This window comes from Heptranchias perlo, chromosome 2, assembly GCF_035084215.1.
Source record: "Heptranchias perlo isolate sHepPer1 chromosome 2, sHepPer1.hap1, whole genome shotgun sequence".
Classification (NCBI taxonomy): domain Eukaryota; kingdom Metazoa; phylum Chordata; class Chondrichthyes; order Hexanchiformes; family Hexanchidae; genus Heptranchias; species Heptranchias perlo.
Genome location: NC_090326.1, coordinates 121,961,475 through 121,985,870, shown reverse-complemented (window position 1 = coordinate 121,985,870; position 24,396 = coordinate 121,961,475). Strand labels below are relative to the sequence as shown.

Below are 24,396 nucleotides of genomic sequence, written 5' to 3'. Positions count from 1 at the left end.
CCATAAGACCATAAGAGATAGGAGCAGGAGTAGGCCATTCAGCCCCTCGAGCCTGCTCCGCCATTCAATGAGATCATGGCTGATCTGATTTTTACCTCAACTCCACTATCCCGCCTTTTCCCCATGTCCTTTGACTCCCTTGCGGATCAAAAATTTGTCTAACTCAGCCTTGAATGTAGTCCATGACTCAGCCTCCACAGCTTTTTGGGGTAAAGAATTCCAGAGATTCACAACCCTCTGGGAGAAGAAATTCCCCCTCATTTCCGTCTTAAACGGGCGACCCCTTATTCTGAGACTATGCCCCCTAGTTTTAGATTCCCCCATGAGGGGTAACATCCTCTCAGCATCTACCCTGTCGAGTCCCCTCAGAATCTTGTATGTTTCAATAAGATCTCGTCTCATTCTTCTAAACTCCAATGAGTATAGACCCAACCTGTTCAATCTTTCCTCATAAGACAACCCTTCCATACCCGGAATCAACCTAGTGAACCTTCTCTGAACTGCCTCCAATACAAGTATGTCCTTCCTTAAATAAGGGCACCAGAACTGTACGCAGTACTCCAGGTGTGGTCTCACCAGCACCCTGTACAGTTGCAGCATGACTTCCCTGCATTTATATTCCATCACCCTAGAAATAAAGGCCAATATTCCATTTGCCTTCCGGATTACCTGCTGCACCTTTATGTTGACTTTTTGTGTTTCATGTACGAGGACACCCAGATCCCTCTGTACCGCAGCATTTTGTAGTATTTCTCCATTCAAATAATATTTTGCTTTTTATTTTTCCTCCCAAAGTGGATGACTTCACATTTTCCCACATTATATTCCATCTGCCAAATGTTTGCCCATTCGCTTAACCTGTCAATATCCCTTTGCAGACACTTTGTGTCCTCATCACAACTTGCTTTGTATCATCAGCAAATTTGGCCTCAAGACACTCTGTTCCTTCATCCAAGTCATTGATATATATTGTAAATAGTTGAGGCCCCAGCACTGAGCCCTGCAGCAACCCACTAGTTACAGATTGCCATTTTGAAAATGACCCTTTTATCCCGACTCTTTGTTTTCTGTTAGTTAGCCAATCCTCTACCCATGCCAGTACATTACCCGCAACACCATGAGCTCTTATCTTATGCAGTAATCTTTTATGTGGCACCTTATCGAAAGCCTTTTGGAAATCCAAATATACTGCATCTATTGGTTCCCCTTTATCCACCCTGCCCATTACTTCCTCAAAGAACTCTAATAAATTTGTCAGACATGATTTCCCCTTCATAAAACCATGTTGACTCTCCTTGATTGTATTATGAGTCTCCAAATGTCCTGCTACTACTTCCTTAATAATGGATTCTAGCATTTTCCCAATGACAGATGTTAGGCTAACTGGTCTATAGTTACCTGCTTTCTGTCTCACTCCCTTCTTGAATAGGGGTGTTACGTTTGTGGTTTTCCAATCCGCTGGGACATTTCCAGAATCTAATGAATTCTGGAAGATTACAACCAATGCATCCACTATCTCTGTAGCCACTTCCTTTAAGAGCCACGGATGCAAGCTATCAGGTCCAGGGGACTTGTCAGCCTTTAGACCCATTAGTTTACCTAGTACTTTTTCTCTAGTGATAGTGATTGTTTTTAGTTCCTCCTTCCCATTTGCCCCTTGATTTTCTACTATTATTGGTATATTATTAGTGTCTTCTACTGTGAAGACAGATACAAAATATCTGTTCAATTCCTCTGCCATTTCCTTGCTTTCCATTATTATTTCCCCAGTCTCATCTTCTTATGGACCAATGTTTACTTTAGCTACCCTCTTCCTTTTTATATACTTGTAGAAGCTTTTACTGTCAGTTTTTATATTCCTTGCTAGTTTACTCTCATAATTTATGCCTCGCTGCTGGCAAGGCAAGCGGCCCTATATTCTTCTTAGAGAAATGCACAAGTTACTTGTGGAGACACAACAGGCACCGGCAGCTCACACAAAAAATGTTAATGAAGCCCGAGGAACAATTTCGGGCTGACCTCGGGCCTCCCGGTTGAGGCCTGCGTTGTTGGCACACCGCTGGTAACCAATTTCCACCCCTATGACTTCTGATAGTAGGTTCTAGGACAAATAATGATTGCTGTACTGAAATATGAAACAAGGATTAATGAAGCATGACAATTAGTAAATACTAGTGCATCTCCCACGACACTGCACATCGAAAAATAAGGTCTCTTTCTTACAAGTCTCTGTTGTCTTCTTGTTATTGTTACTTTTCCTATCTTGCTCTCCGTTTCTTCTCTTCTGATTCTGTCTCTTTTTCCTTAACTCTCATTTCTTCTTTCTCTGTCCTTTTCTGCTTCACTCTCTGTCTGATTCTTCTTTCTTTTTGGGTGGGAAGTGATGGGTGACGTGACAGGGAAAGGAGCCACTGACAACTGCAGGCTGTATTTCTGGTGGGGATTGCAGGGAAAATGTGTCGCTCAGTAGTTCCCTTCCCCTATCACTCATGTTTCACCCCACCCCCTCATTCCCATCATGTCCCCTACTCCTTCGCCATCCCACTACCGCCCACCCTTCCTATCACTCTTTCCCTCCCATCACAAACCGTACTCACTCCCTCTTCCCCTTTGAACTACCAGCTCAACTTCTGTGTCAGCTCCAACACTTCGTTCTGCTACCACTCACTTAACTATTAATTGTCCATCCATTCTCCCCAACTCCCACTCACTTCCCTTAAGGATGGATGGCAAGCAGCCAGCTGCCTCCTCATTCTCTCCCTCTTACTCTCCTCCCTTCCTATCCCTTTCCTTCAAAGGGTCTTTGTGCTTCAAAATTCAATTAGCTAAAATAAGCTAACAAGAAATATTCCAGCAGCTCAAATGACTGATGGTGCTGATGCAACCTGGGGAAATTGAGTACACTGCATGTGTTCTGACTGCATAATCTGCATTCAGCTAACAGAATCACAGTTCTGGGTGGAAATATTAAGTCCAAGTCCAGGCTTTTGTGATAGGCCAATGCCTTCAAGTAAAAACTTTAACAATAGCATTAAAAAACACAATTCAATGGACAAATGCAATCACATGATTTTGAAATGCTAATTTTTTGAACTTTTACATTTTATTTAGAACCTTATTTTGGACACTAAAAATTTTCGTTACTTCAATTTTTTTTTGTCAGAAAGCATTTTGAAGGGGTGCTATGACACGGCACTGCAGATTTACCTTAGAAATCCTATTAAAGCATCACTTAGTGGCATGACAGGAAGTCATGGCAGGTAAGTAGGGACGTTTTTAGATTGGAATTCCCATGGGAAATGTTTACAAAGCACTTTTCAATGGAATGTGCGATCCACATAAGAATTTTAATACGTTATATAGATGGAAAATGTACTTTCATGTTGAAAGTTTTACTTCATAAACAATGTATGGTTATTGGAAAATAAACTATAGGCTATAGTTTGTCACATGATATGAATCTAACCAAGTAAAACTGAGCTCCTCCAATGGTTCAGCTGGATAAGACAGTGAGTAACTGAGCCATACAAGGCAGGAGGCTTCCAGGCTTGATTAATGGGTTGTGCTGAGTTAGCTGATCAGAGCCAGGGCAGTAGTAGGGATACAAGGGGCTTCAGGGCCCTATATTTTCTTGGGGGAGGGGGAGTAATGAAACAAAAAATTGCTACAGTTCCCATTCCTGATTTCTATCCAGTAACCCCTGGTGTAAGTGTTCATTCACAGATAAGTCAGGGGAGGATAGATTTGGACCAGACTATGATGCCCTCTACAGTCAAATAGCCTGTCAACACACACTGTGCGGGTTCACAAATTATGAATAGCAACTGGAGTGAGATCGTGACAACAATCAGCACTTGTGGGAGCATACCCCAGCAAATAGTCAATATCTTCAGGAAAGGAAGGAAGGATAAAAAATTATGGGATTTTTAAAAAAAATTAGCTCATCTATGCATTCAATTGGTCTGAAATGGCTCACCACTGAAATGATTTGATTCTGTTATGTATCGCTAGCAAAATTCTTGTTATTTCATAATTTGGCATAAATGCTCTACCTGCCTTCTGTAATAGGCTATCTCTCGGTTTCAACAGTATTTTTAAAAATAAAGTTGTGTATGTGTTAGCCCCTACACTTGTAATGGTTACTTCTAGACAGCACCTGACTTGCATTTCAAGTGGTTTCTGTCTTGAAAATGCTGAGTATAGAGCTTTCTAACCTATCTTGATGCTCTTCAGTACCAACAAATAAAATTTCATTAATTTTTTGTCCATTTCTGTATTCTAAGTATTGTACTAAAGGCATTGACATGCATTGTCATATCTGACTAGTTTGATCCAATACTTAAAGTAAAACGCCATTATTACATGTCAACTCACAATGAGACTATGTAAAGTACAATGGTCTGATTCAATTCAACAAGAAACAGCTGTATCTGCTTAGCTGCACCTATGCCAGTGACATTGCTGTGTAAATGAAAAAGCTGTGCCTTTGAATGTATTGCTTACTAAGTGCAGATTGTTTTAATGTGGTGGTTTCTTGATTTACATCTTGAGCAGATTGGGCCTCAGGTGGGCAATAACTTTTCTTTTGATATCCCAAATGTTTCATACAGCAAATCATAAAATTCCTATGCTGATTTTATTTATGGTACAATCACTTTGTAGGATCTATTTAAAGCCTGTATTAACTAATTTCCCCCAAACTGAGACTTCACAATTGGAGACCAGTGCTAGCAAATCTAATTTTTTTTAAAAAGATGATGATTAAAAGGAAATGTATTTTATGTTTTACATCTTGCTCTTTAGAATGTACTTGACAAGGTCCTGCACCAAAGACATAGGAACATTAAAAGCTTGTGGAATTAAAGTTGCCAAGCAGAACGGATAGAACGTTTGCTTCACAATAGGAAGCGGATACTAGTTATGAATACGTATTGTTCAACTGGAATAGTTGTGACTTGTAAAGTCCCATTGTGACCTCTGGCTACTTGTAATATTTATTAATGACCTTGACAAAGGTACTTCAACCAGATTACCAAAAAAAGGGAAATAACTCAAAGCGATGTATAGAAACACCTGGACAGCGAATGGCAGATGACATTCAATATTGTACTGATAGATGCAAGTTATTACATATAGGTGTGAAAACAGCCAACTTGAGTACTCAGTGTAAGTATAGTCATACTGGTTGTTGAAGAGGAAAAATACTTGAGTCTGATGATACATCAGTCATTAAAAATCTCTCCATTGCACAAAACAGCAATCGTCAAGGAAACAGAATGTATAGCGTAAGATGCACGAAGCACAAGTTCATGTGAGTAGAACTGACAATAATATTTATTAATTAATTAAATTACCATTTAAGTATAAATCTAGTTCTGGTCACTGCAGCCATAAAAAGACATAAGGGCATTGTAAAAGGTACAAAGAAAGACAACCAAGACATTCTATCACTGAGCTATGGCAAGAAGAGAGAACTCAATTTGTTATTACAAAAATGATGATGTCCAATTATAAAGCCAACAAATAAGGTAGAATTTGAAAAGTTCTTTGCATCGAATGGATGACCAAAAAACCGAACACTGAGATTAAGGAGTAAGTGGAAGAAGACAGGTTTGATGCTGGAACAGGATAGATTTAGAATGAACTGTCGTGACTAACTAGAGGGAGCTTGAAGGGCTGAATGACCTCTTCGGAGTTCTACTCTTATTATATTCTCAGTAAACACAATCTTTGAAGTTAGCATTCCTAGGAAATCTTATAATGTGCTTGGTTCTATTTATTGTTAGTTTTTATAAGGCATTTAGCAAGTCTCACCTAGGTAGTTGTCATCGTATTCAGCGGGAGCCACTCCAGTCTGTCGTTCTCCTTTCACTCTCCGTTGCACATTTCTGAAGTCATATCCATTTAAAATTTCGAAGATACCAGTAGTAATTACCTGACCTGTGTCCAAAAACACATTAAAAAGACATAAATGAACCTTAAACATATTTAATGTGTATCATATCACAAATGTTTATCATAATTTATTATTCCCAACATATATGTAGCTGGAATTCCCAGACTTCACATATTCATAGAATCATAGAAAGTTACGGCACAAAAGGAGGCCATTCAGCCCATCATGTCCATGCCGGCCAGAAAAGAGCTATCTAGCTTAATCCCACTTTCCAGCACTTGGTCCGTAGTCCTGTAGGTTATGGCACTTCTAGTGCACATCCGAATACTTTTTAAATGAGTTGAGGGTTTATGCCTCTACCACTCTTTCAGGCAGTGAGTTCCAGACCCTCACCACCCTCTAGATGAAAAAAATTCTCCTCAGCTCCCCTCTAATTCTTCTACCAATTACTTTAAATCTATGCCCCGCCCCCTGCCCCCTGCCCCCTGCCCCCCGGTCACTGACCCCTCTGTTAACGGAAATAGGTCCCTCCTATCCACTCTATCTAGGCCCCTTATAATCTTATACACCTCAATTAAATCACCCCTCAGCCTCCTTTGTTCCAATGAAAACCACCCCAGCCTATCCAATCTTTCATCAAAGCTAAAATTCTCCAGTCCTGGCAACATCCTTGTAAATCTCCTTTATACCCTCTCTCGTGCAATCACATCTTTCCTGTAATGTGGTGACCAGAACTGTACACAGTACTCAAGCTGTGGCCTAACTAGTGTTTATACAATTCTAGCATAACCTCCCTGCTCTTCTATTCTATGCCTCGGCTATTAAAGGAAAGTATCCCAAATGCCTTTTTAAACATCTTACCTAACTGTCTTGCAACCTTCAGGAATCTGTGGACATGCACTCCAAGGTCCCGCTCTTCCTCTACACTTCTCAGTATCCTCCTATTTAATGTGTATTCCCTTGCCCTCCCCAAATGCATTACCTCACACTTGTCCGGATTGAATTCCATTTGCCGCCTTTCTGCCCACCTGACCAATCCATTGATATCTTCCTGCAGTCTACAGCTTTCTTCCTCACTATCAACCACACAGCCATTTTTTGTATCATCTGCAAACTTCTTAATCATGCCCCTTACATTTAGGTCTAAATCATTGATATATACCACAAAAAGCAAGAGACCTAGTACTGAGCCCTGTGGAACCCCACTGGAAACAGTCTTCCAGTCACAAAAACACCTGTCAACCATTACCCTTTGCTTCCTGCCACTGAGCCAATTTTGGATCTAAATTGTCACTATCCCTTGGATCCAATGGGCTTTTACTTTTCTGACCAATCTGCCATGTAGGATCTTGTCAAAAGCCTTGCTAAAATCTGTGTAGACTACATCAAATGCGCTACCCACATCAACCCTCCTTGTTACCTCCTCAAAAAATTCAATCAAGTTAGTCAGACACAACCTTCCTTTAACAAGTCCATGCTGACTGTCCTTGATTAATCCATGCCTTTCTAAATGACTATTAATAATGTCCCTCAGAATTGATTGCAGTAATTTGCCCACCACCGAGGTTAGGCTGACTGGCCTAAAATTACTCGGTCTATCTCTTTCTCCCTTTTTAAACAACGGTACAACATTAGCAGTTCTCCAATCCTCCGGCACCACGCCTGTAGCCAGAGAAAATTTGAAAATGATGGTCAGAGCCTCCATTATTTCCTCCCTTGCTTCTCTTAACAACCTGGGATACATTTCATCCAGGCCTGGTGATTTATCCACTTTCAAAGATGCTAATCGCCTTAATACTTCCTCTCCCACTATGTTCATCACATCCAATATTTCACACTCCTCCTCCGTAACTATAATCTTTGCATCATCCCCCTCTTTTGTGAGGACAGACGCAAAGTATTCATTAAGAACCATACCCACATCTTCCGCCTCCACGCATTGGTTAGCTTTTTGGTCTCTAATAGGCCCTACTCTTTCCTTGGTTATCCTCTTGCTCTTCATGTATTTATAAAACATCTTTGGGTTTTTCTTGATTTTACTTGTCAGTATTTTTTCAAGCCCTCTCTTTGCTTTCCTAATCTCCTTTTTAATTTCACTCCTACACTTTCTATGCTCCTCTAGGCTTTCTGCAGTATTGAGCTCTCGTTGTCTGACATAAGCTTTCCTTTTTTGCCTTTATCCTACCCCGTATGCTCCTCGCCATCCTGGAGGCAGTAGATTTGGCAGTCACACCCTTTTTCTTTGTGGGGACATATTTGCTCTGAACCCTCTATCTCCCCCTTGAATGCCTCCCACTGTTCTGACAGTGATTTACCTTCAAGTAGCTGTTTTCAATCCACTTTTGCTAAATCACTTCTCAGCTTAGTAAAATTTGCCTTTCCCCAATTGAGAATTTTTACTCCTGTTATATCTTTGTCCTTTTCCATAACTATGCTAAATCTAACTAAATTATGATCACTACCACCAAAATGCTCTCCCACTGATACTCCTTCCGCTGCCCAGCTTCGTTCCCTAAAATTAAGGCCAGAACTGTCCCCGCTCTTTTTGGGCTTGCTAGGTACTGGCTAAAAACGTTTTCCTGAATGCATTTTAATAATTCTGTGCCCTCTATGCCTTTTACAGTGATTCTATCCCAGTTAATATTAGGGTAGTTGAAATCCTCTACTATTACTGCTCTATTGTTTTTGCACTTCTCAGAAATTTGCCCACATATTTGCTCTCCTATCTCCCTCTGATTGCTTGGGGGTCTATAGTACACTCCCAGTAGTGTGATTGCCTCTTTTTTGTTCATTAGCTCAACCCATATGGCCTCATTTAATGATCCTTCCAACATATCATCCCTCTTCACAGATGTAATTGTTTCTTTAACCAATATTGCCACCCCTCTCCTTTTTTATTCCTCCCTCTCATCTGAAAACCCTGTAACCAGGAATGTTGAGCTGCCATTCCTGCCCCTCTTTAAGTCATGTTTCAGTAAAGCTATGATATCATACTTCCACGTGTCTATCTGTGCCCTCAGCTCATCTGCCTTATTCACCAGACTCCTTGTATTGAATTATATACAATTTAGGACTGCCAAACTCCTTTGTTGCCTATTTTCTAACCTTTGTTTCCTCTGCCTTCCAAACTTGCTTACTAATTTTCTGCCTTCCATTTCCAGCTCTACTTCTCTCCCTTCTGAATCTACGTTCAGGTTCCCATCCCCCTGCCAAGCTAGTTTAAACCCTCCCTAACAGCACTAGCAAAACTCCCTGCGAGGATATTGGTCCCGGCCCTGTTTAGATGCAGCCCATCCGGCTTGTACAGGTCCCACCTCCCCCAGAACCGGCCCCAATGCCCCAGGAATCTAAAGCCCTCCCTCCTGCACCATCTCTCCAGCCACGCATTTATCTGCTCTATCCTCCTATTTCTATACTCGCTAGTGCGTGGCACCGGGAGTAATCCGGAGATTACTACCTTTGAGGTCCTGCTTATTAATCTCTTTCCTAGCTCCCTAAAATCTGCCTGCAGGACCTCATCCCTCTTTCTACCCATGTCATTGGTACCAATATGGACCACGACCTCTGGCTGTTTACCCTCCCCCCTCAGAATGTTCTGCAGCCGCTCAGTGACATCCTTGACCCTGGCACCAGGGAGGCAATATGCCATACTGGAGTCATGTCAGCGGCTGCAGAAACACCTGTTTGTTCCACTAACTAATGACTCCCCTATCACTATTGCTCTCGTGACCTTTCTCCTCCACCCCCCCCCGTACAGTTGAGCCACCCATAGTGCTGTGGGCTTGGCTCTGGCTGCACTCCCCAGAGGAACCCTCCCCCTCACCAGCATTCAGAACTGAATACCAGTTAGACAGTGAAATGCACTCAGGAGACTCCTGCACTACTGCCTGGTCCTCCTTGTCTGTCTGGCGGACACCCAGTCCCTCTCTGCCTGCACACTCCTAAACTGCGGGGTGACCTCCTCCAGAAACGTGCTATCCACATCGCTCTCAGCCTCGTGGAATTGAACAGATATTTTGTATCTGTCTTCACAGTAGAAGACACTAATAATATACCAATAATAGTAGAAAATCAAGGGACAAAGGGGAGGGAGGAACTAAAAACAATCACTATCACTAGAGAAAAAGTACTAGGTAAACTAATGGCTCTAAAGGCTGACAAGTCCCCTGCACCTGATGGCTTGCATCAGAGGGTCTTAAAGGAAGTGGCTACAGAGATAGTGGATGCATTGGTTGTAATCTTCCAGAATTCATTAGATTCTGGAAATGTCCCAGCGGATTGGAAAACCGCAAACGTAACACCCCTATTCAAGAAGGGAGTGAGACAGAAAGCAGGTAACTATAGACCAGTTAGACTAACATCTGTCATTGGGAAAATGCTAGAATCCATTATTAAGGAAGTAGTAGCAGGACATTTGGAGACTCAAAATAAAACCATGTTGACTCTCCTTGATTGTATGAAGGGGAAATCATGTCTGACAAATTTATTAGAGTTCTTTGAGGAAGTAACGGGCAGGGTGGATAAAGGGGAAACAATGGATGCAGTGTATTTGGATTTCCAAAAGGCATTCGATAAGGTGCCACATAAAAGATTACTGCACAAGATAAGAGCTCATGGTATTGGGGGTAATATACTGGCATGGATAGAGGATTGGCTAACTAACAGAAAACAAAGAGTCAGGATAAAAGGGTAATTTTCAAAATGGCAATCTGTAACTAGTGGGGTGCCGCAGGGCACAGTGCTGGGGCCTCAACTATTTACAATATATACCAATGACTTGGATGAAGGAACAGAGCGTCTTGTGGCCAAATTTGCTGATGATACAAAGATAGGTGGAAAAGCAAGTTGCGATGAGGACACAAAGTGTCTGCAAAGGGATATTGACAGGTTAAGCGAATGGGCAAACATTTGGCAGATGGAATATAATGTGGGAAAATGTGAAGTCATCCACTTTGGGAGGAAAAATAAAAAGCAAAATATTATTTGAATGGAGAAATACTACAAAATGCTGCGGTACAGAGGGATCTGGGTGTCCTCGTACATGAAACACAAAAAGTCAACATACAGGTGCAGCAAGTAATCTGGAAGACAAATGGAATATTGGCCTTTATTTCTAGGGGGATGGAATATAAAAGCAGGGAAGTCATGCTGCAACTGTACAGGGTGCTGGTGAGACCACATCTGGAGTAATGCGTACAGTTCTGGTGCCCTTATTTAAGGAAGGACATACTTGTATTGGAGGCAGTTCAGAGAAGGTTCACTAGGTTGATTCCGGGTATGGAAGAGTTGTCTTATGAGGAAAGATTGAACAGGTTGGGTCTATACTCATTGGAGTTTAGAAGAATGAGACGAGATCTTATTGAAACATATAAAATTCTGAGGGGACTCGACAGGGTAGATGCTGAGAGGATGTTATCCCTCATGGGGGAATCTAAAACTAGGGGCATAGTCTTAGAATAAGGGGTCGCCCGTTTAAGACGGAAATGAGGGGGAATTTCTTCTCCCAGAGGGTTGTAAATCTTTGGAATTCTTTACCCCAAAAAGCTGTGGCGGCTGAGTCATTGAATACATTCAAGGCTGAGTTAGACAAATTTTTGATCAGCAAGGGAGTCAAAGGATATGGGGAAAGGGCAGGAAAGTGGAGTTGAGATAAAAATCAGATCAGCCATGATCTCATTAAATGGCGGAGCAGGCTCAAGGGGCCGAATGGTCTACTCCTGCTCCTATCTCTTATGTTCTTATGCACTGCAGTGACGCCAGCTGCTTCTCAAGCTCCGAAACCCAGAGCTTGAGCTCCTCCAGCTGACGACACTTCCTGCACATGTGGCCGTACAGGACACGGGAAGCACCCTGGAGTTGCCACGTAGCTCAGGGTGTGCATTTGACGGGACTGAGGTGTCCTGCCATGCCTCTATTTTACTACTAAGCCTACGAGAACCAAAATAAACGCTCACCAGTTCAAACACTCACATAATAGCACAGATTGTTTCATGTATCCTCTATGTAACTGTTGAAGTCTAAAGGCAAAAATCATTCCAGATGAGGTGAAACCCAATGGCTGTTATGAATCTCCAGTAAAATTAATTTGAGTAATCTCCATTTCATTACTAATGGATCTGAGCCCAGGACTCAAACTCACCCTCACAATTCACCAATGACAGAAAAATGTAAACAATGTTAAATACTTTTAAGGATTCAGTTGGAGTCAACTAAAAAGTACAACCATTTCATATGCCATAACAAAATGATTGTTTTTTCTGTTTTACAAAGGATTTCTTAGAGTCCAGAGATTGTATATTTTTAGTCCAGTGCTAATTTGTTGTAACACAAAAACTATAATTTTGTCCCAGCCACGGACAATACTTTCACTGTAAAATTGTTCTACAGGCTATACCTCAAACTAATTTTTTTACACAATGCTATTCTATTAATTGATTAACATTTTACACATTTAACATGGTTTATAATTTTGTCAACATGGTTTTTCCAAATAAAAGACAATAAGTAGTTAAACATCTATGTATTTACAGATATCCAGATGGCGCAGGACAATGTACGACATATTGGGAATGGTACAATATGGGTTTACAACAACATTTTCCACACAGTGAATCTGCACTCTCGGCTTTGCTATCTAAAGAAGAACTTGCATTCCTGTTTCAAGATCTTCGGCGTAGGACAGATCTTGGATTAATTTATATTAAGATGTTGCTATTCTGAGCCGCCCCCAATGCATCCATAATTTCCTTTGAAAATCGGGGCCATGGTGCCTGGTGTCTGGTGTGTGTCATTGGTTGTGTAACAGAAGCACACTAGACACACGACTTTTTTCTCCAGACACTCTCCAGTTGTGCCTCCTCTTCTGATATTATAGGGTATGATTCCATGGCAGCCTCCTGTTACCTCCTCCAAGTGGCCAATTTTCATGCATGAACTTGAATAGTGAATGATAGCTGGCTATTTAATTCTGGGAACCTTCATAGCCTGGTCAAAACTTTTTCTCACCTGGTGGCCGTACACATGCACTTCCAGCACAGTGATTAGAAATAATGAAACTGGTCATTTTTTAACCTTTTTGTACACCATCGATACAAAGGCCAACTGCAACATGCCACCTCAGGTGAGATCAGCCAGCTCACTACAGGCCAGAGCTGAAATCTGGCACATAGGCAGTGTGCTTAACCACTGGATCACAGTTGAGAGGCCTTAGGGCAGGCAGGAAGCAGTCAGGCTGCTAATGGGGCACTTTCCTTTGGAAAGAAATGTCAATTATTTTGGCGCCAATTAATTCCTTGGGCATCCTATATTATTTGTAGAATGGAAATGACTGCACAAAGCAAACACTTTGTTCACCACAAGGGACCCCATTAAAATTCTTCTGCTACATAATTTCAACCTTCTGCCCTGCATGCAGACATTGAATTTTAATTGTTGAGTAGTTGGTAAAATCTGGGCAAATCAAAGAACCCAGAAGTGATTTGCTGTATCTGCAAATAATACTTTAACACGCATTATTAAATAACGTGGATCTTCTCTTCCTGTTTATGAAATAACTGATTCATACTTGTTCATTCAAAGCCAACAGTGGTAACATAAACATTCTGTGCTGCAGAAAGGGCAATCTAAATTCAAAATGATTCATCGCTCCTCAAAATGAACTTGGATGACTGCATCCTAACAGATTTTTTTAAATCCAATTTCCCAGCTCAATATTGTAAAAAAGATTTGTGGCACTTTTGTTTATACACAACATATGACATGCTGGAGAATTAACCCATTCCCTTGTACTGTGAAAAGCCTCTTATGATCCATTCGTCTAACCATGATCTTACATCAGTGTCAAAACAATGAATGCAAGGTATTATGCCAAAAGCAGCAACTACAGAAATGACTGAACTATAGGATTTCTCCTTTAGATTGTAAAGGAGATGTAAATCCATGTACTGATGTAAATGGCAAGTTTCAAGAATGCACAATAGTCAGTGCTCAATGGAGCAAAAAAAATACTGCTTTTCCACTAACGCCGCCAATCTGCATTAATTGGAGAAGTGGAGAATTATAGTGCAAACGTGAGGTTCCAGGCTGTTGAATAAATTTATGCTATTCAACAATTTCTCATTGGATAACTTATTCAGTAATGGGACTGAGATTGCATTCTACAAATTCTTCAGTCCCTGTAATTGCTGCAGGCGCAGTACATTTTAATAATTTCTTATGGAGCTAGTTTAAATTTCTATTCAATTCCTTGGAGAGGAATGGACAATTTTAACAATATAAGTAAATTTGAACAGTGGTTTTACCAGCAAGACTCAGCAACAGGGATACACCATTTGGCATCCTTCCCTGTTAAGACATTGTAACATTTATTTATCTTTGTATGTTTAAACTCTCAATTAGTCATGGAACAAGACATTTGAACTAGCAGCTGTGACAAATGCAGTGCTTTGAAGCTGTACTAAACCAAGTCTACTCTCTCAGCTGGACATAAAAGATCCCATAGAAGAGCACGAGAGTTTTCCCCAGTGTCCTGGTCAATATTTATCCCTTAACCAATATCACTAAAGCAAATTATCTGGGCACGATCGCATTGCTGTTTGTGGGACCTTGCTGTGTGCAAATTGCCGTGTTTCCTACATTACAACAGTGACTACACTTCAAAAGTACTTCATTGGTTGTAAAGTGCTTTGGGGTGTCCTGAGGTCATGAAAGGTGCCATATAAATGCAAGTCTCTCTTCCTTTTAAATGTGTTACTTCAATCTTTGTGCAAGGCATATCTAAAATCCTACAGGCAAGCATCTTTGCTGAGAAGGGAAAAACACTTTTCCTAATAATAAAATGCCATCACGACTTAGCTGAAGGAGGTACAAAGTAAAGGCTGAGGGCCATCCTGATCCTCATGGTGTGGGAAAGGTAATCAGTAGAGTGAGCCTGAGCTGTTCTCATGGAACTACTCATATTAGTGTTAATACTACCATTGCCAGATACTTGAGGGCAGGTTACACATTTGCCCTCTCAGTGTGTGGGAAGAATTAACAAAAATATTATAGAAACTGAAATACTGAGACATGAAGACTCATTTGGTAAACACTGTATGTAACTTAACCACGTAGGCCAGGAGGTGTCTAGGTACAAATCCCAGTCTGTGTTGAGTTAGCTAATCTCAACCAGGCAGTAGTTGGGGCACTACAACTGGTGCCAATATCACCAGACTAGGAAGGCAAGAAGAAAGTCAGCCAAGATTCCCACTTTAATGTAGTAAAAACATTAAAACATCCCAAGGCGCTTCACAGGAGCGATTATCAAGCACAATTTCACACTGAGCCACATAAGGAGATATTAGGACAGATGACCAAAAGTTTGGTCAAAGCGGCAGGTTTTAAGGAGCGTCTTAAAGGAAGAGAGTGATAGAGAGGCGGAGAGGTTTAGGGAGGGAATTCCAGAGCTTATGTCCTAGGCAGCTGAAGGCTCAGCCGCCAATGGTGGGGCGATGAAAATCGGGGATGCGCAAGAGGCCAGAATTGGAGGAGCGCAGAGATCTCGAAGAATTGTAGGGCTGGAGGAGGTTACAGAGATAGGGAAGGATGAGGCCATGGAGGGATATGAAAACAAGGATGAGAATTTTAAAATCGAGGCGATCCCAGGCCGGGAGCCAATGTAGGTCAGCGAGCGAAGGAGTGATGGGTGAATAGGACTAGGTGTGAATTAGGATACAGGCAGCAGAGTCAAAGGCCAACTATAGAGTGAGTGGCTATCTCTCCATCATTGGCCCAGTGCCAGGACTGTGTAATTCCTACAGAAGGGTCATACTTTGATACTGGTTTTCTGTTGAGTTCCCAGAAACGATTGGTATCAATTTAGCATCTGGGTAAGATTGGAGTGCACTTAGGTTGAGTCCTTTGCTCAAGAGCTAGATCATTGTAGAAGCAGTAAAGGTCATTTTAACGTTGGGCTATGGGGTAACACGAGAGATATCGTATTGGCCACCTATTATACACCCCATCCATTTTCCCTTCCATTGACTTCAATTGGGCAGGGTGTATAATAATAATTAATTTCTTGCATTTATACAGCGCCTTTCACGACCTCAGGACATCCCAAAGCACTTTCGTACGCTGTCATATGAGCAGAGATTGGATGGACTCAGCCTGATCTCAAGTTTAGAAGAATGAGAGGGGATCCCATTGAAACGTATAAAATTCTGACAGGGCTAGACAGACTGGACGCAGGGAGGATGTTTCCCCTGGCTGGAGGATCCAGAACAAGGGGTCACAGTCTCAGGATACGGGGTAGGACATTTAGGACTGAGATGAGGAGAAATTTCTTCACTCAGAGGGTGGTGAACCTGTGGAATTTTCTACCACTGAAGGCTGTGGAGGCCAAGTCACTGAATATATTTAAGAAGGAGCTAGATAGATTTCTAGACACGAAAGACATCAAGGGGAATGGGAAGAGAGCGGGAATATGGTATTGAGATAGAGGATCAGCCATGATCATATTGAATGGCAGAGCAGGCTCAAAGGGCCTTCTCCTGCTCCTATTTTCTATGTTTCAATGTTTCTGATTATTTTCCAGTGATTCACATTGGCAATAGCATGCGTGTGAATATGAACAGATTGAGCTTGGGCCACAGTGGAATGGCCTGCCCACACTCACCATCCAGGCTGACATATGAAAGAAAGAACTTACATTTATATAGCACCTTTCATGTCCTCAGGATGTTCCAAAGCACTTCAAAGCCAATGAATTACTTCTGAGTTATAATCATTGTTGTAATGTAAGGAAATGCCGCAGCCAACTTGTGCACAGCAAGGTCCGACAAAAAGCAATAAGATAAATGACCAGGTAATCTGTTCTTGGTGGTATTGGTTAAAATGTTGGCCAGGACACCATGGGAAATCCCCTGCTCTTCTTCGAGTAATGTCATGGGATTTTTACATCCACCTGAGAGGGCAGACAGGCCCTGACATCTCATCCAAAAGACGACATCTCCAACAATGCAGCACACCCTCAGTACTGCACTGAAGTGTCAGCTAAGATTATATGCTCACAGCGGGGACTTGAACCCACAATCTTGCAAGAGTACTACCACTGAGCCAAAGCTGACACCTGAAGACATGTGAAGAAAGACCACCTGGGTGAGGAATGAGAGGACACAACTGCCAATAGATCCATGCTATCCGTTACTCAGTGTCTTCAGGACAACAGTAGAAAAAATAACAGCAGAGAAAAAAAGTTTAAAAACTGACAAAAAACAGCAGAGTGTTGCTCCAAAACACTGTGCTAATAGTGGTATAACATGCTTAGTTGCCACTAGTCCTCAAGAAGTTACCTAAGCTCAGCCATGCCCTCAAGAACAGCCAAGCTGATGTCAAGTAGTCCCCCAGAGGAAAGGAAGAATGGAAGGCAATTGGAGAGCATCTTGCTCTTACACTCCTAGCATAAGGCTTAAAAGAGAGTTATCAGAAGCTTGGGTGTGTGTAAACCCACAGATTACAAATTCAGGAAAAAGATAAATTGAATATACCATGCAATGCAACTACAGTTTGAAGAGAATATCGATGTTTAGATTTTGAGAACAGAATTTATCCCATGTGAGGTGGAATCTACAAAACTCATTCTCAGCGTTATTGTTTGTTGTTTAATCCCTTCATTCATGGAATCAATTACAATCTTATTAAATATGTTTCACTGGCAACTTGTATTGGTTGCTGACTGTAATCAGGGCCATTGATTTACAGTGATTGAATGATTCCATTTTTATTACAAGATTCTGGGATTTTACTGGTGTTTTGGAGATTGAGTTTGCGATTCCATACATTTTTCTATGAAAGCTGCAAATCTGACACCTTGACTATAATTTATCTTTGTTAAATGAAAATTATGTTTTCATACACAAATACTGCAATAAGTATTATAGATGAAGAACAGTGTATCAAACTATATACTTCACTGTCAAGTTCTCTAACATCTCTTTAAAGAAAGGTCTTCAATGCATGCATGAACATTGGGTGAGAAAAGATTGGGTTCAGTTGTGATGCTCTTTTTGGTCAAATATCATATCAATAAAAACTAAGATATATTACTCTAACCATATATCATCCATACATCTCAAATATTCAAATAGATCCACGATCCTATTGATGAAAATGCATACTATCTGAAGTTACTCTTCACTTCAATTTTGACTCAATGGTAATTTCCTCCGGCAAATAAAATGGACCTTTCAGTACAACTACAACCCTACTAGGGTCAGGATCAGTGCTGGAAATCATACAACAGATTAATAGTGCACCATAAGCAGCAAGTACAGCTGTACTGCTTTCAATTATTTGAATGAATTCTAAAATAAGAGAGTTTATTCTGTTTATAATTAAATACACTAGGGGTAATTTCCACAGGGGTTTTCCTGCTCGTCTGCCATAACTTTGGCAGAAGAACTGCAGAAAGCCCAGAAAAACACTATTTACACTATTTTTCTGGGGATTCTCCGGCTCGTCTGTCAAAATTACAGAGCTCAAACGGGAGAATCCCCAGGGAAATTCACCCCCACTATCCACTGGATGCCTGCATACATTTCATTTACCAACAATACAAAGCCATTATCCCACAGAATCTTCGAGTGTTTCAACAAAATGTTAACATCTTAAATAAAAGCTATGAATAGAAAAATCACAGTTAGTGCAATGTGTGCAATATTACATACTTGGATCCATAAAAAGCTAGAAATTGGTTTGTGTTGGCCTGCAATCTAACCAGGTGAGGGGTGTAAGCGATTGGGAGGAGGGAGACGGGGAGAGGGGGATAAGCTATCGGAGGGGGAGGCAGCGATCGGGAGGGAGGCAGCGATTTGGGGGGGGGGGGGGGGGGGGGGGAGATGGGCGAGCAGTGGCTGGTAGCAGCTCGTGGTTTAAATGAGCTGTCGGGAAGAGCACGCCTGCACCTCCCGGCTTCACATTCAGGTAATTATTTTTTTTAAACATACCTTTTGGTGGCCGCCTGCAGCAGTTCCTTTAAGGACCGCTGGTTAGGCAGCATTTAAATCTGGTTTAGACCTAGCCCAGTGCCAGCTGTGTTCATGGCAGCCTAATTTTCACAAAAGAGAGCCTCAAACGTTTGTTAAATCTCCTTTTTGAATATGCAAAGGGTCTAATGCCTGCTTCAGGCACAGGCCCTGGATACCTCTTTCGATGCCTATAGCAAAAATGGCCGGCTGCACACTTCTGGCTCAAAATGTACCCATGCACACCACCCGCCATATCGGATGCTTAGGTGCCTGTAAAACGGGCGCAACGTCATTGCATTTCTAGACTTTTGAATTAGTAAACCTGTTTTTTTATCTCGAAAGATGCTAATTTGAAAAGTGGTTCAAAAACAAATATATTGGGGTAAATTTTAACATACCAGTGGGAACTCAGTGGTGGGAAACACGCAGGTGGGAAATCCGGAAAAATTTTGTGTACGTTGTCTCGAGCGATCGCAACTCAATTGAAGGCCCTTAATGTGACTTCCGGGTTTCGTGTCTCCAAGCTGCGCAGCGGGCATACTGCGCACCTGAATGATGTGCTGAGAGCTGGAGTATTTAAAGGGCCATTGCAACCATGGATTTTGAGGAAGGAAGGAGTAATTTAGCCAGATGGAGCAACAAAAGACGAGGCCAGCACCCCGGTTCAGGGACTCTTCTAGAGTTGCTGTTGGCCGGTGTGAAGAGCAGGAGGGATACATTGTACCCGGCTGATAGGAGAAAGTGCCCTGCCTCTGCCAACAAGAAGGCCTGGCTCGAGGTGGCAGTGGAGGTGAGCAGCAGGACCACCATCTCAAGGACGTGGGTGCAGCGCAGGAAGTGCTTTATTAACCTAACCAGGTCAGGAAAAGTGAGTACAGTTACTGATTCACCTAATCCTGTGGTGCACATTACCCACCCCCCCCTCACTCTGTCCTGCAAAGCCTCCTCCACATCACTCCTCACCTTAAGGTTCATTATCAACTTACCTTCACTTTCTGTGCACTTCCTCACCTCCCCATTTGTGAACCCACCACTCCCACTCACCCCAATCCTGATGCAATGTCATGAATCTGTCTGATATTTACCCTCTGATGCATCTCTTTCATTGGCAGCCTGACCCAGAGCAATGCTTCCATCAGGTGACCCCGTGATCCTCAATCACTCACACGTCTGTTCTTTCTCCCCTTGTTGAAGAGAGTGCAAAATTTAAGGGCGGGGAGTCGGATTGGAGTGTGGGCCATCACAAATAAAACCCCCGACAGAGGTAGAGGAGGAGGCCTTGAAGCTGAGTTGCACAATCGAATGTCTGGCCGTCGGAGATGCCGAGACTGGCACCCCGCAAATGTCTGGTGACAGAACCATAACATCCTTCGCACACATCATGAATTGATGTTATCAATGATTGACCTGTTGCACACCTCAGTACACTCAATCGCAAAATAATTTCTGCGATGATTCTTAATATTGCTTTATGTTCTCTTCCAGGGCCTACAAGGATTGCTGAGGTGGCACACGGTGTGGACGAGGGCGATTCCTCAGGAGGAGCTCCATGGCTCTGAGGGCGCACTGTCACATTATATCCAGCTGTGCACCAGCGCAGATACTCACACTTCGGTGGGTCCGGTTAGACAGTTTGTTGGGTTGTCACCTGGTGATTCACCACTCACAAGTGGGCACGAGCAGACAGTGATGGCAGAGGCAGCTGTGGAGAGCCTGCGTCGGAGGGCGCACTCCTCTCCAAGCTCTGCTCAGCTGGACACAGATGATGAACCCGGGGGCCATTGTTGAGAAGGAGAATGATAGAGGTACAGCTGCACATTTGCGAGGTACTGGAAAACGTGCCACGTGCACTCTCCACAATAGCGGAGAGGATGGAGGAGTCCAACTCTAGCATTAGTGGACTGGTGGCACAGGGAAGTGAGGGAATGTCTGCGGTGGAGAGAATGGCAGCCTCCATTGAGCTTCAAGCAGGGCTCACAAATGAGGCCATTCAGGCCATGGCAACAGCCGTGCGGATTCAGGATGCCAACTTTTCTGTTGCCTTAAACAGGCAGACAGATACTTTAGCAGTGGCCTCACAACACGTCACAGATGTGCTCCAAGCTGTTGTCCAGCACAGTGGTAGGAGTGATGTGGCCATGGCCCTGGAGAGGGATGATGACGAAAGAGGACATGGAACTACCAGACTGATTCATGGGATGGCAGGACTGCCATATGAGGGGAGATTGGGTCGACTCGGCCTGTATTCACTCCAGTTTAGAAGAGTGAGAAGGGATCTCATTGAAACATATAAAATTCTGACAGGGCTAGACAGACTGGATACAGGGAGGATGTTTCCCCTGGCTGGGGGGTCCAGAACGAGGGGTCACAGTCTCAGGATATGGGGTAGGACATTTAGGACTGAGATGAGGAGAAATTTCTTCACTCAGAGGGTGGTGAACCTGTGGAATTCTCTGCCACAGAAGGCTGTGGAGGCCAAGTCACTGAATACATTTAAGAAGGAGCTAGATAGATTTCTAGACACAAAAGGCATCAAGGGGTATGGGGAGAGAGCGGGAATATGGTATTGAGATAGAGGATCAGCCATGGTCATACTGAATGGCGGAGCAGGCTCGAAGGGCCGAATGGCCTACTCCTGCTCCTATTTTCTATGTTTCTGATGTTTTCTATGGAAGTGGGGACTCCACTCATAGCATTCCCACATCTCACCTGTTGCTCTCCCCTCAACAAGTACCCGTAATGCTGCCTCCTCTCCAGATGGTCGAGTCTGCCCCAGCACAGGTGCAAGTGGAGCAGTCTTTGGCGGGGCCCTCAGGGGCTCCAAAATCCAGAGGGCAGAGGCAGAGAGCATCTCAACAGTCAGGGCAGGAATCTGAGCAACCTGCCACTACCTCTGCTGAAGCCATAAGGGATGCACCATGTAAAAGTGGTAGGAAGAGGAAGGCTAAGGTTTTGTACTCACCAAGGGTATGCACAAGGGTGTCTGACTAAATGTCATGTTTTTCATTTCTATTTGTTTTTTGTTACATTCACATTAAATGTTATCATGGTCAACACCACTGCCACGTCTTGTCCATTCTTGATTCCCTTCTGTGAAAGCGCCCTTGCACGTGCTTCAACATGAACGGCAAGACTTCATGCCACACACTGAGCACGTTACAATGGGTGTTTGTGGTTGAAAGGACTGCTTTTTGCAAGCCGGGGGCGGGGGTGCGGCTGGTATTGTTCCAGGCGGTCTGAGTAGTTCACTATCTTCAGTTTGCAGATCTCCTTATGGGAATCTATCAGATGCAAGTGACTGCCTGGCATCACGAGCAACCATGTGTGCCACTGCTCTGCCGATGGGTTACCCATCTTCGTCCTCCTCCTCCTCCTCCTCCTCCTCCTCCTCCTCCTCATCATCTTCTTCATGAGCGCATGGGAGCTCCTCTCCCTGTAAGCCTCTCTGTTGTGCAGAATGCAACACATCATTACTTTTCTGCACACCCTCACTGGTGAGTACTGAAGGGATCCCCACATCGATCCAGGCACCTGAGGTGCATCTTGATCATTCCAATGGCTTGTTCAATGATAGACCTATTGGTGATATGACTGTTGTTGTACCGCTGCTGTGACTCATTGGTGAGGTTTCTCAGAGGTGTCATGAGCCACTTCTGCAGCGGGTATCCCTTGTGTCCAAGGAGCCAATCCTTAAGTCTGTCCTGTGTGTGGAAGAGGGCTGGGATGTTGGACTCGCACAAAATGAAGGAATCATGGCAGCTGCCAGGGAATTTGGCACACACCTGCAGAAACTTCTTCTGGTGGTCGCAAACCAGCTGCGCATTGATGGAGTGATATCCCTCTCGGTTGATGAATAGTCCTGGCTCATGTGCAGGTACTCGGATTGCTACGTGTGTGCAATCAATTGTGCTCTGCATCCGTGAGAAGCCAGCCAGAGAGTGGAAACCCACAGCCCTCTCAGTCTGGCTGATGTCGTCGCAGGGGAAGCTAATGTAGTCAGATGCCTGGCAAACAAGCCATCCGTGACATGTCGTATACACTTATGTGCAGGTGACTGAGAGGTCCTGGTGATATCACCAGTAGCGCCGTGGAAGGATCCCGAGGCGAAGAAGCTGAGGGCAGTAGTGACTTTAACTGCAACGGGCAATGCACGGCCACCAGGCCCAGCCGGAAGCAGCTCTGCATGAATTAGCGTGCAGATGTCTGCGATCACCTGGCAACTCAATCTGAGCCCGCATAGGCACTGCTCCTCAGAGAGGTCCAGGAAGCTCAGCCTCTGCCTGTAGACCCTCTCACGTGGGTAGGGCCTCCTGCAACATCGGCCCCCCCATTGTTCCCCTCTCTGCTCTTCTGCAGGTTCTTGTGGCGCACCTCTGTCTTGTGGAGCTGCAACTCCCAGAACTGCCCGGCGCGCCTGCCGACGTGCCTCTTCCTCAGATATACTGTTGAATAAATCCATTGCGCCTCACCCCCCCTCCCCCCCACCATCCTGATGTTGTTAGTTTGACGGGGTCCAAAATGCAGGTAAATATGTCTGAACCCAAGAATTCTGAGCGTGAACCAAGAAATCTCAGTCTAAACACAAAGAACTCCCAGTCAAAGGTTTGTCTGAGAGAACTGATTGCCCCGCTGCAAAAACTCATCTTTTCTTGACATGTGTCAATCACTGGTTTAAAGGTCCAAATGAGGGCCAGCTGCAACTCACCTCCGTTTCCATGGCGTGTTTCAGAGGCCATGGGAGACACGTTCAGGAGCAGTGCAAATGTCAATACACAAAAGGTTAAGGGGTTTAATCACTTTAAGTACCTCAATTGGCCCTTTAAATATCATCCCGCCGGTTTTAAGTACTGGCAGGACTTTCGGGTTTCAGAAGCATGCGTACACCCAATGCGTCTGGGTCAAACCCAGAAGTAGGCCCATTGGATCCGGGATGCAGTCCCACTCTAAAAAGAGAATTTTTACTCCACATCCGCCCGCTCTTGGGATTAAAATTTACCCCATTATGTTTTGAGATTAACAGTAATAAACCAATACCACCAATACCTCAGTGAATAATTGCACCACCCAGTGTGATACAGTATGGCCCAGGTTCAATCTCCAATCTGCGTTGTCGACTGATCTCAGCTAAAGACGCTAATAGGCGTCTTCATCCCTGAACTAGGGAGGAGGGCAAACAGTCAATCACGTTTCCATTCTTGATTGCTATTCAGTAGCTCTTACTGGAAAAATGCACATGTGGAAAACTGAGAGAAGACAGGAACCAGCTAAGCTGCAATGCTACCTCCCCCAGTCAAATAGCCTCATTGTCTAAACTCAGACATGGAGGATGGCCATTTGGTTACCATCCTGGAGAGCTGCCTGTGAAACTGTACCCATATTTCGGTGAAAAGGGAAGAAAACTGAGGGAAGGAAAGGGAAGAGAACAATAATAAAGCAAATGCTGAATCTGCAATAAAAAAGGATCTCTCAGCTGAGGAGACAGAGTTGTCCCTGGAT

General features: G+C 43.4%; 1 protein-coding gene across 1 annotated transcript in view; it reads right to left on the bottom strand.

Annotated features, from left to right (window-relative positions):
• Positions 1 to 24,396, bottom strand: part of itga8 (integrin, alpha 8) — a 222,680-nt gene that overhangs the window by 178,614 nt on the left and 19,670 nt on the right. The window contains exon 7 of the mRNA XM_068006777.1: positions 5,815 to 5,940. Within this exon, the coding sequence (XP_067862878.1) occupies positions 5,815 to 5,940 (126 nt within the window). The remainder of the gene's footprint in view (positions 1 to 5,814; positions 5,941 to 24,396) is intronic.